The sequence below is a fragment of the Geotrypetes seraphini genome, chromosome 1 (genome assembly GCF_902459505.1).
Source record: "Geotrypetes seraphini chromosome 1, aGeoSer1.1, whole genome shotgun sequence".
NCBI lineage: Eukaryota > Metazoa > Chordata > Amphibia > Gymnophiona > Dermophiidae > Geotrypetes > Geotrypetes seraphini.
In genome coordinates, this window is record NC_047084.1 from 540,175,642 (window position 1) to 540,192,866 (window position 17,225).

General features: G+C 40.2%; 1 protein-coding gene across 1 annotated transcript in view; it reads right to left on the minus strand.

Moving 5' to 3' along the window:
• The window catches only part of MAN2A1 (mannosidase alpha class 2A member 1), a 414,578-nt gene that overhangs the window by 64,349 nt on the left and 333,004 nt on the right, over positions 1 to 17,225 (minus strand). Inside the window, exons 16-17 of the mRNA XM_033929139.1 lie at positions 16,164 to 16,278; positions 5,425 to 5,558 (exon numbers count right to left, since the gene is read on the minus strand). Of these exons, the coding sequence (XP_033785030.1) occupies positions 5,425 to 5,558; positions 16,164 to 16,278 (249 nt within the window). The remainder of the gene's footprint in view (positions 1 to 5,424; positions 5,559 to 16,163; positions 16,279 to 17,225) is intronic.

A 17,225-nucleotide genomic window follows, 5' to 3' on the forward strand; every position in this document is an offset into this window, starting at 1 on the left:
GGCTTGCAGATGCCAAAAAATTGATTTTTTTTGTGAAATATCATTATTTTTTTTTTTTTAAATCACACTTCTGGCTTATGGACAGTGTGGCAAGTGAATCTTCTCGTCAATCTGGCAATGACGCTAATGAATGAATGTCGGAACCAGTTTGTTTACATAAAGGCAGTATCATATGGAATCCGTACATATCAAATTTAGAACTGTAGACTATCCCAATCAAAATTTATAGGATTTTAAAGTTATGGGACAAATATGTCCCTTGGTCCTGAAAGGGTTAAAACCAGCAACATTAGGATAGAAGGTATAGGTTTAATCAATGTGCTATACAGTGAGCTAGCAAGCTACATAGGAATTGTAAAACTGGGTCTTATAGGCATTGTTGAGCACAGTTTAGGTTTCAGATAGACCTGAGTTCTATGGACAGAACTTAGCCACTCTTTGAACATTCTTCCAGAACATAGGCACAGTTTGGATGTCCTTAATGCGATCTGCTAAATAACTCTCTGGGTTTTTATTTTTGCTTTATTAAGCTTAAAATACATTTAATAAGCCACCACATAAATAAGGCACATCAATACCAAGATGCAAAACCTATTTTTCTGGGCAAAAAGCAATGCTATTTGCTAATTAGAGGGAAAGATCCATTAATTGAAGCACAGCACATTAAAAAAAAAACAGCTTTATGTTTCTTGCTAAAAAGCTACCCTTTTTTCTCATTAAAGATTGCTCCAATGAGGTCATTCTTAAAACAGGTGGATTCAGCAAATAAAACACATGACAAAAATATATAGATTGCATACATAACTTCATTTGCAAAAGCTTAAAAATAGATACAGACCTTAGCTTGGCTTCTACTTCATTGAAAATGGAGGTTTGCATCTGCACAATGGTGACCTCATTGTGAGATCATCAAGGTGCTGTGGAGCTGGTTGGGATTTTAACTTATGACCTCTGGAAGAGGAGCACAGGGCTTTTACTTATTGAGCTCTAGCAGCTTCCAGGCAGGTTTCTCTGACTGCCCTGTGATATGATAGCTTAGCAGATCCCTCTCTTCCCTAGGTACCCATTCTCTGCCTCTCTTTTCCACCTCAGGATAAATACCTGGAGAACACCCCTCCCCTTCACATCCTCTTTTTTTCCCCTCCCTCCCTCCAGGTACACATCTGGTTTTCTTTTTTTCTCCCAGTACCTTTTCTTTCCTCTCTCCCTGCACTCTGGCAGCTCCCTATCCCCTGCACATTCCTTCCCTTCCCCCCTCCTATGGTCCAGTATCTCTGTCGATCCCCTCCCTTCCCACCCCCCCAGTCCAGTTACTTCAACCTCTTGTCCCCATGTAGCTTGGAATGCTATAGCAAGACAGACTCTGGAGCCAGCCAACAGTGGTCTGCTCATAGTGTTTGGAAAGTAGGAGGGAGGGAGAAGAGAGATACTCGATTGCAGAGGGAGAGAGGGAGTGAGATACCCACTTTGGAGAGAGACAGGGAGGGAGGTGAACCTGTATTAACGTGAGTTAAAATGTTTTACAAATATTAAACATTTAACACGTTAATCACGCTATTAATATATTAAATGTGCAACCCTAATTTTCTGGGGAAACAAAGTTATGTTCTTGGATTAAATAACTTCAAAATTCAGTTTTAAACTGGCTTATTTGAATTTGTTTTCTGTTATATTCACACTGTGCAATTACTCAGATTAAAAGTGAACTTGATTTTGTTTACTCTTAAAGAGAATATATACTAACAAGATGCTGGAAGGAGGATCACAAAACTCCATGTGGCTTTCTTGGGGAGAAGTTCTGTGACTGCTCCAACAAATCATAGGGAAGAGGGGTAGTGGTATAGGGACTGGGGCTTGTGCAAATGCTACATCTGGAATAACAGGTTCATATCATTTTTTTCTTTTATATTTTACCTATCACACAACTAAGCAGATCACAAAATATACATACAATATAAACAAACAATAAAACACATCTTCCCTCATGGGTTCTGTTATCATTTATCTGAGCAGAGCACTTTGGTGAGCATCCACAATATCTCTACTTCATTCCAATTCTGTAAAGGGGACATTCCAATCCACATCAAGCAAGTTGAAATCATCAAGCAACAGAATGCCCCCTTCCTTTCCCGTCTTATGGATATCTTCAATCAGATCTGTGTCCAGTTTCTCTATTTGTGCTAGAAGTCTTCAGATAACACCCAAGTAAATACAGGTTCCATTTTCTCTTTCCAGGTCAATTCATATTGTTTTCTCTTTTCCTCAGGTTCCCTGCATTTTCAGCCACTTTAAAACTGTGGTTTTGCTGAGGGAGGGGGGATTGCTGAATGCCCTTGCTTCCTATTGTTACCACCACCTAGTTTGAAAGCCTAGAAATATACTGCCAATTTCTCCCCAAGGACCCTTTTTCCTCCCACTGAAAAACATAGCCCATTGTTACAGTACAACCTTTTGCTTTTCCACATATTGCTCCATCCTTGTTGACATCAGGCTTTAAGGCACATATTGAATTTTTCTGCATCATATACTCTTTCCTCTCCCATTCCATGGGAAGTAGTACTTTGGAAAAACGTACAGTCTGGATAAATGAGTTTAGCTCCTCCCCTAGCCTCAGGAAAGTTCTCTATGCTCCAAGTGTGCTATTGTTGGCCAGATTATTTGTCCCTAGGTGGATTACAATAATACTGTTGGAATCCTTATTCTCCTTTTTGATGACATTCAATATTTGATTATAGTTCCTAGTAGCTGAGAAGCCTAGAAATCATTTCACTTGACTGGGACACAGCAACTTTGTTTCTAAGTTAATGCTTCTGATAATGGAGTCGCCTACCAGCAAGAATTTTCTTTTCTTGAGCTGATTTATCAGTGGTTTCTGGATTAAGTTATCTTCTTGGTCACTGAATCTGCCTCAGTTCTTAATTTTGGAGCAGCATAATGCTCCGGTGCAGCAATCAAATTAGACAGAGGCAATGATTGGGAGGGAATATGTCAATCTACCTGAGCCTACTGTAACCCATCTATTCTTAGGCTTCCTTACCCTTTGTGGCAGTGGGGATAAGAACTTAATAGTTGCCATACTGGGACAGACCAGAGGTCAATCATGCCCAGCATCTTGTTTCTAACAATACCTGGCAAGATTCCAAAGAGTAAACAGACTTTATGCTGCTTATCCTAGAAATAAGCCCTGGATTTTCCAAGTCATCTTAATAATAGCTTATGGAATTTTAGGAAATGTTCCAAACCTTTTTTAAACCCTGTTAAACTAACTGCTTTCAGTGCATTTTCTGGCAACAAATTCCAGAGTTTAATTACAAATTGAGTGAATACATATTTTCTTGAGTTAGCTTCATTGCATGGCCCCTAGTCCTAGTATTTTTGGAATGTACAAGTGGTTCATGTCTACCTGTTTCACTCCACTATTTTATAGACCTTTATCATACCTCCTCTGAAGAGCTCTAGCCACTTTATCCTTTTCTCAGAGAAGTTGTCCCATCATCTTTATCATTTCTGCCACTCTTCTTGAACTTTTACTAATTCCACTCTATCTTTATTAAGATGCAGTGACCAGAATTGCACTCAATATCTGAGGTAGATTTGTTTTCAGTTGGATTGTTCCATTAATTCAAGCCAATTCCTGCTTAGGTTTGTTGATCTCCTCTTTCATACTAGAGAGCTGAAGACACATGGGACAAGCCCTAAGCCTCCATCCAGATGGTCTGCCATAGGAATGCCTTGCAACGAATGACAGTTATGTTGATTAGTTAGAATAAATATGAACAGGTGCAATGCAGTAAGGGATACCAATCAGCAAGATTGACTGTGTGACTGAGGTAATTAATAATATTTATTAGGATCGCTATACAGCAGGGGTATCAATGTCCCTCCTCGAGGGCCGCAATCCAGTCGAGTTTTCAGGATTTCCACAGTGAATATGCATGAGATCTATTTGCATGCACTGCTTTCATTGTATGCTAATAGATCTCATGCATATTCATTGGGGAAATCCTGAAAACCCAACTGGATTGCGGCTCTCGAGAAAGGACTTTGACACACCTGCTAGTGTGTGGAGAGATTGTAAGTTTAAAGAGATCTAGAGTTTGCCGACTATCTGAACTGATCTATGATGCAAGCCTCTTTTTTTTTTTTTTTTAAATCACAGACCACTGTGGTAAAAGCTCCAATACTCATTGGAACTCTATAAGCATCAGAGCTTTTACCGCAGTGGTCTGCAATTTTAAAAAAACCCTTATGCAGCTTGATAAAAGGGAGGGAAGGGTAAATTATATTTGCTTCTCTTTGAAACCTCTGAAAGAATACAGATAAAGAGGGGAGCAATTTGGGCAATTTTTTTTTTTTTTTTGTGAAAATCTTCTTCCACCCAGTAGCTAGAAGTGTGTACATGTTTTAGAGCACAGGAGCTTGTAGAAAGGAAAAAAAAAAACCCAAGGGGAAACAATAGGCAGAAAAGTCTACTCAGATTTCTTCTTACTGGTTGGACCACTTAAGTTTACTTCTCTAAAGCTTGCCTCTTTTGAAAGCAGTGATCAAGATCAGTGCACTGGTACAGAAGTTCTGATGAGTGAGAAATAAATAGGCCTCAGAGTGTGAGAGTGAGAAAGCTTTCAAATGAATGTGACACTCCTAAGGAGCAAGACTTGGTATCTCTAAGACTTTCATAAACTAATAACTACAAATTAACAGCAGTATATCAAATTAATAAAGTGGAATAGGACCAAATACGAAGCAATTTAAATTTGGTCACAAAAAATTGCTCTTCAAAAATAGAACAGTTAAGGCTTTCCTGTGCTGCTAAAAGTCACTTTGTGAGCATGAAATGCTTGGATTCTTGCTCTAGGACTTATGGATTGAATGTGTTGTGCTTTCTATAATTAAAGTCACTTTCTCGTCCTTTTGATTACTACTCAAGAGAAATGAATTGCTCAATTTAGGCAATATTTGCTTAGGACACCATCATAAATGGGTAGGATAATTGGTTAGAATATGCTGCCATCAATCAATGAACACAAAATTAAACTGAACTACAGTAGCTTCTGGAAGTGAGTAGTATTACTGTTTATTTACATTTAACAAAACTTTAATAGCTGCTGGTTTTTGGAATCAGGAAAATAATTATCTGCCCAACATTAATGGCTGAAATTCTTAATAATTTCTCTACACCATCCCATATAAATAATAGCCCCTTGAAAAACTTTTGAAGCATGCTGACATCTTTAAATTAGGTGACACATAACCAAAATATAACACAATAACTCGAATTATTTTAACCATTTAGGGCCTGGTTCATTAAGATTTTCTTCTCCCATACACACAGAATCAGACTAATAGTGATTTATGCAAATCCCTTCCATTTCTTTACCCTCCTCCCTCCTTTAAGTAACATGATTTTTAAAAGCCTGCAATTACCTGGTATCCATTTAAGTCAGTATAAAATCTATTTTGGCTGTAGATATTTGAAGTTATTCTCATTCCAATCTCACGATTGTTCTCTCCACTTATGTCCACAATATTTGTTATCTCCAGAGACTGGCCCTCTAGTCCTAAATTTGATAAATTAGAGATTTGATTCAAGTTATACCATTTTTAAACATAACTACATGTAACTAAATTGAAAATCATTAACTTTAATGTAGCAAGTATAAATTACAATTAAAACACTTACATACTGATTTTTTTTTTTTAATGTATACCAAATTATACATATATATAAACAAATTATAAACTCCAGTAAAAACTGAGTGTGATGCCTTAATGTTTCCAACACATAGCTTCATGCCGATACTGCCTAACAGTGCCCTGAAGAAACGGTTGTTAGACCGTGAAACAATGGTCACCGTTGGCTGCATTGAGCAAAGCATGTTGGCTGTACAGAGCACAGTTTTAAATAAATACAGCATGTTGTAAAAGCAATTGGAAGGCTGATCCTGAACGGGACGCTACACAGATAAGCACTTTTCTATTCTTTTAATAGCTAGTGCAATTGCAATATACATTTGGAAAAGTTTCAGGAGGTTTTTTATCTGGCCAATAATAGAAATGTGAAAGAGAGCTAGTACATTTGACAGTTCTCTCCTTCACAGCTCTGGGACCGAATCATTTCCCGCACCTTCTGAGCCCTTTTCCTCCTTAAAGGAAACATTAAGGGCTCCTTTTACAAAGGTGCGCTAAAGTCTTAATGTGCAGATTAGCGCGCGCTAAATTGCCCCGCGCGTTAGCCGCTACCACCTCCTTTTAAGCAGGTGGTAATAATTTTGCTAGTGCGCAGTAATTTTGTGCATGCGCTAAAACCGCTAGCGCACCTTCGTAAAATGAGCCTTAAGGCATCATACTCAGATTTTACTGGAGTTTATAATTATTTTTTTATATACATTTTGTACTCCAGTTCCTCCTAAGAAATTAAAGATTGTTACTACCAAATTACGTAAATACTTGGCTTCTTTCTTTAGTAAAATTGTGAGTAAATAAATCATTAACATTATAATTGTACTTGTTATACATTTTGTGCCCCTCTTTGGGAGCCCTACCAATGTTGGCACTGTTTTTATTAATATAAAACTTAATAAACTATGTGAACTAAAACAAAGTGCAGGCTAATTCCCAACGTGTTAAGTTCATAACACTGCTTGATGAATTTTTCCCTTCGTAACTAAATGGTAGGGTAGTTTTTAAAAAAAATTGTCTAGTGTGTTCTGACCATTCTGAGATTTCAACTGTGCTGACAGGCCTATTCCCCAATGGGTTGAAGCTTTTTCAAATGCAGAAAACTGTTTGTATAAAATTGTGTGATCATACAGTATATGCATTTAAACAGTAGGTATATGGAAAGAGTATACCCAGGGCATATTTCTGGGCAATAGACCATAGAAATTCGAATGGTACTGTCTTTATGTTCCCACTGCTGGAGTTGCCATTGAAGCCCACTCCAGACAATCCTAATCAACCTGTCTCTGGCAATTCTATCAAAGCCCTCCCCAGCTCATCTTCAACCAAATCACCATATATATTACTACTTTTCCCTTATATAGTGCTGAAAGGCGTATGCAGCGCTGTACATTTTGACATTTATAGATGGTCCCTGCTGAGAAGAGCTTACAATCTAACTTAGACAGACATGACATATAGGGTTGGGGATGCAGAGCCCAAGGTGAGAGAAATCAGGACTTGAAAGCACTCTCAAAAAAGTGGGCTTTTAAGTGGGCCATGAACAGTGCCAGAGACGGAGCCCGCCATAGGGATTTGAGCACCCTGTTCTAAACATACTGGAGTTGGCAGTGAAAAAAAGGGCACAGAAAGGAGGGACTTACCAGTTGAGCGGAGCTCGGGGGGGGGGGGGGGGCGGATTATAGGGGGAGATTAATGAAGAGAGATAATGAGGGGCAGCTGAGAGAATGTCTTTGTGGGTCGGTAACAGGAGCTTGACTTGTATTTGGAAATGGATGGGAAGCCAGTGAAGTGACTTTAAGAGGCGTAACGTGAGTAAAGCGGCTCTCCTGGAATATAAGTCATGCAACTGAATTCTGGATGGATTGGAGGGGCGCAACATAAGAACATAAGCAGTGCCTCCTCTGGGTCAGACCCGAGGTCCATCATGCCCAGCAGTCTGCTCACGCAGCGGCCCATCAGGTCCAGGACCTGCATAGTATCCTCTATCTGTACCCTTCAATCCCCTTTTCCTTCAGGAAATCATCGCATCCTCTATCTATACCCTTCAATCCCCTTTTCTTTCAGGAAATCATCCAGTCCCTTCTTGAAACCCAGTAGCGTACTCTGTCATATCACACTTTCTGGAAGCACATTCCAGGTGTCCACCACCCTTTGGGTGAAGAAAAACTTCATGGCATTGGTTCTGAATCTGTCCCCCCTCAATTTTTCCAAGTGCCCTCTTGTTCTTGTAGTTTTTGAGAGTTTGAAAAATCTGTCCCTCTCCACTTTCTCCATGCCCTTCATGATCTTGTAAGTCTCTATCATATCCCCTCTAAGCCTCCGCTTCTCCAGGGAAAAGAGGCCCAGTTTTTCTAATCTTTCGGCATATGATAGGCTTTCCATACCCTTTATCAGTCGCATTGCTCTCCTCTGAACCCTCTCGAGTATCGCCATATCCTTCTTAAGATACGGCGACCAATATTGGAGCAGTACTCCAGATGCGGGTGCCCCATTGCCCGATATAACGGCAGGATAACGTCTTCCGTTCTGGTTGTAATACCTTTCTTGATTTTACCTAGCATTCTATTCGCCTTCTTAGAGGCTGCTGCGCACTGTGCCGACAGCTTCATTGTTTTGTCCACCAGTACCCTACTTTCACCCATTAACCTCCCCCCATCATATAGCTGTGCATAGGGTTTCTGTTTCCTACATGCAAGACTTTACATTTCTCTACATTAAACTTCATCTGCCATTTATCTGCCCACTCTCCCAGTTTGTTCAGGTCCCTTTGTAAATCTTCACAGTCCTCTTTATTCCAAACCCCACTGAAAAGTTTTGCGTCATCTGCGAATTTTATAACTTCGCACTTCAGCCCTGTTTCTAAGTGGAAGGCCTGAGAGTAGCAAGTTGCAGTAGTCTAAGCATGACGTGATAAGGGCATGGATAAGTGTTTTATTGTGTGCTCAGAGAGGAAGGGTCAGATTTTGGTAATATTATAGAGGAAGAAGCAGCAGGTTTTATAGATATGTTGTATCTGGGTGATGAAGGAGAGAAAGGAGTCAAAGATGACCCTGAGATTATGAGCAGATAGAACAAGAAGGATGAGAGTGTTATCCACAGAGATGGAGAACAAGGGATCATGCAGGATTGCCCAGTACCGACCTTAGTTTGTTTTATACCATTCATTTTCTAATTAGAAATGTGTTTAACCCACGTTTTTTTTTTAATTCCACCACCGTTTTCATCTTCCACCACCTTCCTCGGGAGGTCATTCCAGGCATCTACCACCCTCTCCGTGAAAAAGAATTTCCTAACATTGCTCCTAAGTCTGTCACCTAGCAACCTCAATTCATGTCCTCTAGTTTTACCATTTTCCTGTCTCTGAAAAAGATGTTTCTATATTAATACCTTTCAAGTATTTAAATATCTATATCATATCTCCCCTGTCTTTCCTCTCCTCTAGAGTATACATATTCAGATCTTGCAGTCTCTTCTTGTACGTCTTTTGGCGCAAGCCTATATCATTTTCGTCACTTTTCTCTGGTCCGCTTACGTCCTTAGCCTTCAAAAGAGAAGATGGAACTTTTATCTATATGGGTGTTTTCTACAGACCTCCAACTCAATTGCAGCAAAGTGATAAGGATCTGGTTGCAGATATCCAAAAGTTGGGAGAGAAGGGGGAGGTACTGTTGAGAGGTAATTTCGAGCTGCTGGATACAGACTGGAAAGTTCTGTCTGCAGAATTGGAAAGAAGCAGAAAAATCGTGGATGCCTTTCAAGAGGCTTTGCTCAGATAGATGGTTATGGAACCCATGAGGGAAAAAGTGATACTGGATCTGATGTTCACAAATGGGGAAAGTGTCTCAAATGCCCAAGTGAGTGCCCACCAAGGAAGCAGCGATCATTAAAAGGTTTTGTTTGATATAACATCTAAAGTAGAGGGCAGCCACACAAAACTCAAAGCCCTGGATTTCAAACATATGGACTTTAGTAAAATGGGGTGTACCTGAAGAGCGAGCTGATAGGATAAGAGGACATAAGAACTGGAAAAACAGTGGCCCAAGCTGAACGAGCAATAGAATAGCTACTGACCTTTTTGTGAGGAAAATAAATAAAAACAAGAGAAAAAGGAAACCAAAACGGTTCTCCAAACTAGTGGCAAGAAAAAAATAAGACTTGGCGTTCATGAAATATAAAAAAAACTCAAGAAGAGGAGTACAGAAAGGAATACTGGATGAAACAAAGAAAGAGAGAGAGAGGTCTGGCGAAAACACAAGCAGAAGAACAAATGGCTAGAAATGTAAAAAAGGCAAACAAAATTTTTTTCTGGCTTATTAGTGAAAGGAGGAAGCCAAAATTGGAACTGCATGACTGAAAGAAGCTATGAACTACTTTGTGGACAGCGATGAGGAAAAAGCAAAACATACTAAACAAATAGTTCTACTCTATGTTTCAGTCCAAAAACATCAAAGAAAAAAGACAACTTAATCATGAATTTATAAGTATGTATGTGTAAATGTTGAGCAGAATTGATGGACTGTTCGGTTCTTTTTCTGCTGTCATTTACTTTGTTACTATTGTTCCAATAGTGTACTGGTGAAGGGATAGGAGAGAACAGAGCTAAATTAATTTAGTTCACTCTATCATTTCTTAAAGGCTGCAACATGCTGATAAAGAACATCAGTTTATAAAAACAGAAAATATTTGCCTTAGAGAAAACTTGAAGAAATGTACCATAACAGATATGGGACTTGAACTCTTTTGTCAGTGTGCAGAAAATTGCATGATATATTAGTAACCCATAGCAACTTTACACTTCAAAGCAGCTGATGCTAGAAAGCATGACACTTGAGACAGATAATTATAGCTGTGATGATAAATGAAACACTACTTAGAAAATACCACCAAGAAACCATTAAAATCAATGTTGTTACAAATTAAATACTAAAGATAGAAGACAGTGAAACAATAATTAAAAGAATCTGATGTAGTCATATATGTTTAGATCTCTAACTTGTCGTAAAAGTCGTTAGTACTACCTAAAGACTGGAAGGTGACCAATGTTATTTCGATTTTTAAAAAGGGTTCCAGGGCAATTCGGGGAATTACAGACTGGTAAGTCTGACATCAGTGCCAGGCAAAATAGTGGAAACAATTACTAAACATAAAATTGTGGAACATGTAGACAAACATGATTTAATGGGATAGAGTCAGCATGGGTTCAGCCGAGGGAGGTCTTGCCTCACCAATTTGCTCGACTTCTTTGAAGAAGATGTGAATTAACATGTGGATAAAGGTGAGCCAGTTGATGTAGTGTATCTAGATTTTCAGAAAGCTTTTGACAAAGTTCCTCATGAAAGGCTCCTGAGAAAATTAAAGAGTCATGGGATATGAGGCAATGTTCAGTTGAGGATTAGGAATTGGTTATTGGACAGAAAACAGAGGACAAGGTTAAATGGATCATTTTCTTCAATAAAGAAGAATAAATAGTGGAGTAAGCCTTGCTGGAACACAGAGATATTTTTGATTTGGATCCACGAGCAGGTCATCTATTTGTACAATGTTGAACTCCTTTTTGTGATACTTTGACTCCTTACCTTAGAGATAAATTTGGTATTGACTTGCTTGTTTGATATATTGACAGTTTCTATTTTGCTTTGTTTGTACTGATTGCTGCTGCTCCTGGGAGTGGGTGGGTGGAGGGAGGGAGGGTGTGGGTTGTGGGGGATAAGGGAATAGTTGGGCTGTTTTGATGCTGTGTTGTGGGAGTTTCTTACTTCTTTGCTGTATTTGTTTATACTTCTGCTTACTGTATTGTTGTGAAACTTTAATTAAAATTATTTAAACATAAATAGTAGAGTACTGCAGGGATCTGTACTGGGACTAGTGTTATTTAACTTATTTATAAATGATCTGGAAATTGGAATGATGAGTGAGGTGACTAAATTTGCAGATGTCACTAAACTATTCAAACTTGTTAAAATGCGTGTGGACTGTAAAGACTTGCAGGCAGACCTTAGGAAACTGGAAGACTGGGCATCTAAATGGCAAATGAAATTTAATGTGGACAAATGCAAAGTGATGCACATTGGGACGAATAACCCAAATCATAGTTACCAGATACTAGGGTCCACTTTGGGGGTCAGTGCCCAAAGAAAGGATCTAGATGTCATTGTAGACAATACGCTGAAACCTTTTGCCTCTGTGAAGTGAAGTGGCAGCTAGAAAAGCAAACAAGATGCTAGGAATTAGAAAAGGGATGGTAAACAAGACTAAGAATATCAAAATGCCTCTTTATTGTTCCATGGTGAGACCTCACCTTGAGGCATTCAATTCTGTTCACCTTATCTCAAATAGATATCTCAAATAGAAAAGGTTCAAAGAAGAGCAACCAAGATTATAAAGGGGATTGAACTCCTGTTGTATGAGGCAAGACTAAAGAGGTTAGGATGTGTGGAAAAGACAGCTGATGGGGAAAATGGCTGAGGTCTACAGAAAGCTGAGTGGTGTAGAACGGGTACAAGTAGATCAATTTTTACTCCCTCAAAAATTACAAAGAGTAGGGGACATTCAAAGTTACAGGGAAATATTTCCTCCTATTGGTTTTAAAAGTATTTTTTCACTCAGAGAATAGTTAAACACTGATTTAAAAAATAAAAAAAGGTTTGGACAAGTTCCTGGAGGAAAAGTCCATAGTATGCTATTGAGACAGACATGAGGGAAGCCACTGCTTGCCCTGGACTGGTAATGTGGATTGTTGCTACTATTTGAGTTTTTGTCAGGTACTTGTGTCCTGAATTGGCCACTGTGAAGATGGGATACTGGGCTAGAAGGACCATTGGTCTGACCCATTGGTATGTTCTAACATACTTTTCATCTCTTATACTAACATATAATGGGTCAAAATTCTGCCTGTGTGGTTAGTAAGTTAAGGACCAACATTGACTATGGAGATTATAATAACATGGGAAAAATGGTTAAAAGGAAGTTCTTCACCCAGAGAGTGGTGGAGAGCTGGAATGCTCTTCCAGAGGCTGTTGTAGGGGAAATCACCCTCCAGGGTTTCAAGACTAAGCTGGACAAGTTCCTGCTAAACTGGGACATACGCAGGTGAGGCTGGACTCATTTAGAGCACTGGTCTTTGACCTGGGGGCCGCCGTGTGAGCAGACTGCTGGGCAGGATGGACCACCGGTCTGACCCAGCAGCAGCAACTCTTATGTTCTTAGAGGACGTTATTCAGAAATACCATCCTAGAAACCCATATATTCTATGTATTTAGAAAGGAGGAAGGAAGACCAAACGGCAACAGGCATGGTTAACAAGGGAGGTGAAGGAAGCTATTAGAGCTAAAACTGAATCCTTCAGAAGGTGGAAGAAGGATCTGACTGAAAATAATTGTAAACAACAGAAGGAATGCAAGTCAAATGCAAGGCAGGAACAAGGATGGCAAAGAGAGATCTTGAAAAGAAGATTGTTTTTGCTTCCAGCACAGTCAGTAAAAATTTTTTTAGGTATATTAAAATCAAGAAGCCGGGAAGAGAATCATTTCGACTGCTAGATGGCCAAGGGGTAAAAGAGGCTCCCAGGGAAGACAAGGCCAAAGCAAAGAAATTAAATGAATTCTTTGCTTCAGTCTTCACTGAGGAAGATATGGGGGAGTTACTGGTGCCAGAAATGGATTCAATTCTGATGAATCAGAGAAATTCAAACAAATTTCTGTGACACTGAAAATGTAATGGGTCAATTTGACAAATTGAACAGTAGAAAATCACCTGGACTGGATGGTATACATCCCAGAGTGCTGACAAAATTGAAAAATAAACTTGCAGAGCTACTGTTAGTAATTTTTCTTTAAAATCCAGCATAATACCAAAGACTGCAGGGTGGCCAATGTGATACCGATTTTTAAAAAGGGTTCCGACAGCAAGTCTGATATCAGTGCCAGGCAAAATGATAGAGACTATTATAAAGAACAAAATGCTACTTGGTCCCCTGTTGCCCTAGGTACATTAGATCAGTGTTTTTCAACCTTTTTTGGGCAAAGGCACACTTGTTTCATGAAAAAAATCACGAGGCACACCACCATTAGAAAATGTTAAAAAATTTAACTCTGTGTTATATTGACTATATATAAAGTAATTCTCTTGAATAGGAATCAAATAAACACAAAGAAAGTATTTTATAATGCTGCCACCGCCAACAACACCGTTGGCGGCGGTGGCACTCAAGTGGCTAAAGAGCCGCAGTTTGCCGGCCTAGGGACAACACTGGAGGGTGGCCAGCTGTGCACCCCCTTGGGACGTAAACCCGGGGTGGGGCAGACCGCCCCCCCCCACCCTGGTATGCCACTATCTGTACCTCACTCCCTCCCTATGACCAAAAATTCTCCTTTCTTCTATTCCCCGTGTACACAACCATCTCTTTCCCTCCCTTCCTCTCTCCAAAGTCCATGCCTTCTGTGTCCAAACACTCATTCCCTCCCTTCCTCTCTCCCAAGTCCATTTCTTCTGTGTCCAAAAACGCATTCCCTCCCCACCTCAGCATCTCTTTCCCTCCCTTCCTCTCTCCCAAGTCCATTTCTTCTGTGTCCAAAAACGCATTCCCTCCCCCACCTCAGCATCTCTTTCCCTCCCTTCCTCTCTCCCAAGTCCATGCCTTCTGTGTCCAAAAACCCATTCCCTCCCCCACCTCAGCATCTCTTTCCCTCCCTTCCTCTCTCCCAAGTTCATGCCTTGTGTCCAAAACGCACTCCCTCCCCCCTTTTGTGTTCCGTGTTTGCCTTCCAGCCCATCTTTGCAACTTTCTCAGCAAAACGAAGCTCAAGCCGCAAGGCTTGTCTTCTGCTTCCTGCCTGCCCTGCCGCGCACAAATAGCCGAACGGAAGTATTCTCCGACGTCAGCGCTGACGTCGGAGGGCAGGCTTTGCTTAAGCCCTCCCTCCGACGTCAGCGCTGACATCGGGGAACGCTTGCGATCGGCTATATGTTAGCTGCAGGGCAGGCAGGAACAGAAGACGAGCCTCGCGGCTCGAGATGTATTGAACTCCGCGGGTCCAAAGTCCAGCTCTCTCCTGTCCACGTGGGGCGGACCGCCCCTCTCCCTAGACTGGTGGTACTGTCCTGATGGCGGCCCTGACCGTACGGCACACCAGGCAACATCTCGCGGCACACTAGTGTGCCGCGGAACAGCGGTTGAAAAACACTGCATTAGATAAATGGTGAGCCCACTGGAACAGATAGGGAAAAATGCTTGAGTACCTGAATAAATTCATGTACTTTGTTTTGAGCTCCCCTGGGAGAACAGTATAGAAAATTGAATAAATATACACAAGCATGGATTAAAGAGAGAAAGCCAACATGGATTTAGTCAAGGAAAATCTTGCCTCACCAATCTACTGCATTTCTTTGAACATGTGGATAAAGGTGAACCAATTGATACTGTGCATTTGGATTTTCAAAAGGCATTTGACAAAGTACCCCATTAAAGACTTCTGAGGAAATTAAAAAGTCATGGGATAAGAGGTTGTGTTCAATTATGGATTAAGAGCTAGTTGAAAGACAGAAAACAGAGAGTAGGTTTAAATGGTCAATATTCTCAATGGAGAAGGATAAATAGTGGGCTCCCCAGGGGTCTGAGAAGGGATCACAGCTTTTTAACATAAGAGGTCTGACAATTAAGTTTGCAAACTTGCCTCCATGCGCTTACATTGGCAGCACTGTACAAACAACTCGGTAAGGTTTCATAGCCTTGTTATATCAGTGTCTCACAGTTGTGTTTGTATCGATGTGCATCGGTGTCTTGCTGAGTGGCATTCATTATTGTTGCTTCCACATGGTGCCCGAGTTCCACAATTTCCCCTCTCAGGTCCGCAGAAAGAGCTGCGAGTTCCTCTCTAATGGCTTTAACATCTGGTTTGATTTCATGAAAACTCCCTGAACTTGTCCAAGGAATCAATTGGGGGCTTACCCTCTCACCATCCGCCATTTTTGCTAGCTTGCGTGTCGCAGGTTGGAATGCATAATCCTTCAATGTCTTGCGTTGCAGTTGCAACATTTTTACTGCTTGCACCTGCTATGAGCTTTAAAGAGATAAGAAGCGAGATGTGGTGCCCACCACGCCACGGATAACTTTGTTAGGGAATTATCTCCAGAGGTCTAACAAACTTAGAGTTTAAACCTCCATCTTGGCTGGTGATGCCACTTCCTCTAGTCCAGTGATTTTCCACATTTTTCATTCCATCGGATCTTTATTGGTTGGGCTGAGAACTTTTCAGTGACTCCACTGTATATGTTTTTTATTTATCCTGTGTAAACTTTTTTCATATAATTTTACAATGGAGGCTGGGCTTTTCCTGAATGCTAACTATTCTTTTTTAAAAATTTGTCTTATCCTTTTTGTTTCACACGCCAAAATATTTAAAATTTCTAGCCCAGCAATGTTACAAAACATTCTCATTAAAAACATACTTGTTTTTACACCTATGAAATTAAGGTGGTCTTACCATGCACATTATAGAGTCTCACAGTATGAATTATGTGATGGAAGAAACACGTAACTTCTGAGAAAATACTTCCATGACTGACTCTTATAATCGGTGGATCTGGAAAAACATAAGGCTGCCAAAAAAAAAAATTCAGTTCAGTAACTTGACCTCTAAGTACAGTAATCAGAATGTCATCCAAATTATTCCAGCAGACATTAAGGGCCTGATTCTATATAGGTCGCCTAAAAAATCAGCACAAACCATTGCAGTGGTAAGCGCTATAAAAGTTAGGCACACTGTACAGAGCCACACTTAGCACCACCTAAGCCAGGGGTCCCCAAACACCCTCCTTGAGGGCCGAATCCAGTCGGGTTTTCAGGATTTCCCTAATGAATATGCATGAGATCTATGTGCATGCACTGCTTTCAATGAATATTCATTGGGGAAATCCTGAAAACCCGACTGAATTCGGCCCTCAAGGAGGGACTTTGGGGACCCCTGACCTAAGCAGCATTAGGCATCGCTAGGCATCCTAACTTTAGGCACACCAAATTTATGTCTTTGCCTAATGGTGCCCAACTCTAAAACACAATCTGGCCCCTAACCACGCCCACTTTAAGGTAGGTACTTTGGACTAGGTACCTTTTTACAGAATCATGTTTTTCAAGTTAGGCATGTAACTCTCATGTCCAATTAAAGGTAATTATGAGATGTTAAATGCCAATAACCTGCACCGATTAAGCCTATTAACCAATTAAGTAAGGTGACTACATCAACTAGGTGTGCTAATGCAGGTGTCTAACTTTAAGTGGACTATTTAGAATTTGCCTGTAAGAGTGTCTGAATATTTCTGCACTGAAACTCCCAAGGCAAATTGAATAGATTTGCTTAACTTCTTATATGTTATCTTGGAAAATACATGCAACCTGCAATTTCACTTTTTTTTTTTTGGGTAAATCTTTTTTATTTCCAAAACAAACAAAAACAGGAAGGTAAAATAGGCCTGCAAGAAATTTGGATTCTCTGTGCTAAAGATCTTGAAGCCTGACAGCACAAGAATAGACTTCTGAGAGAACGCTA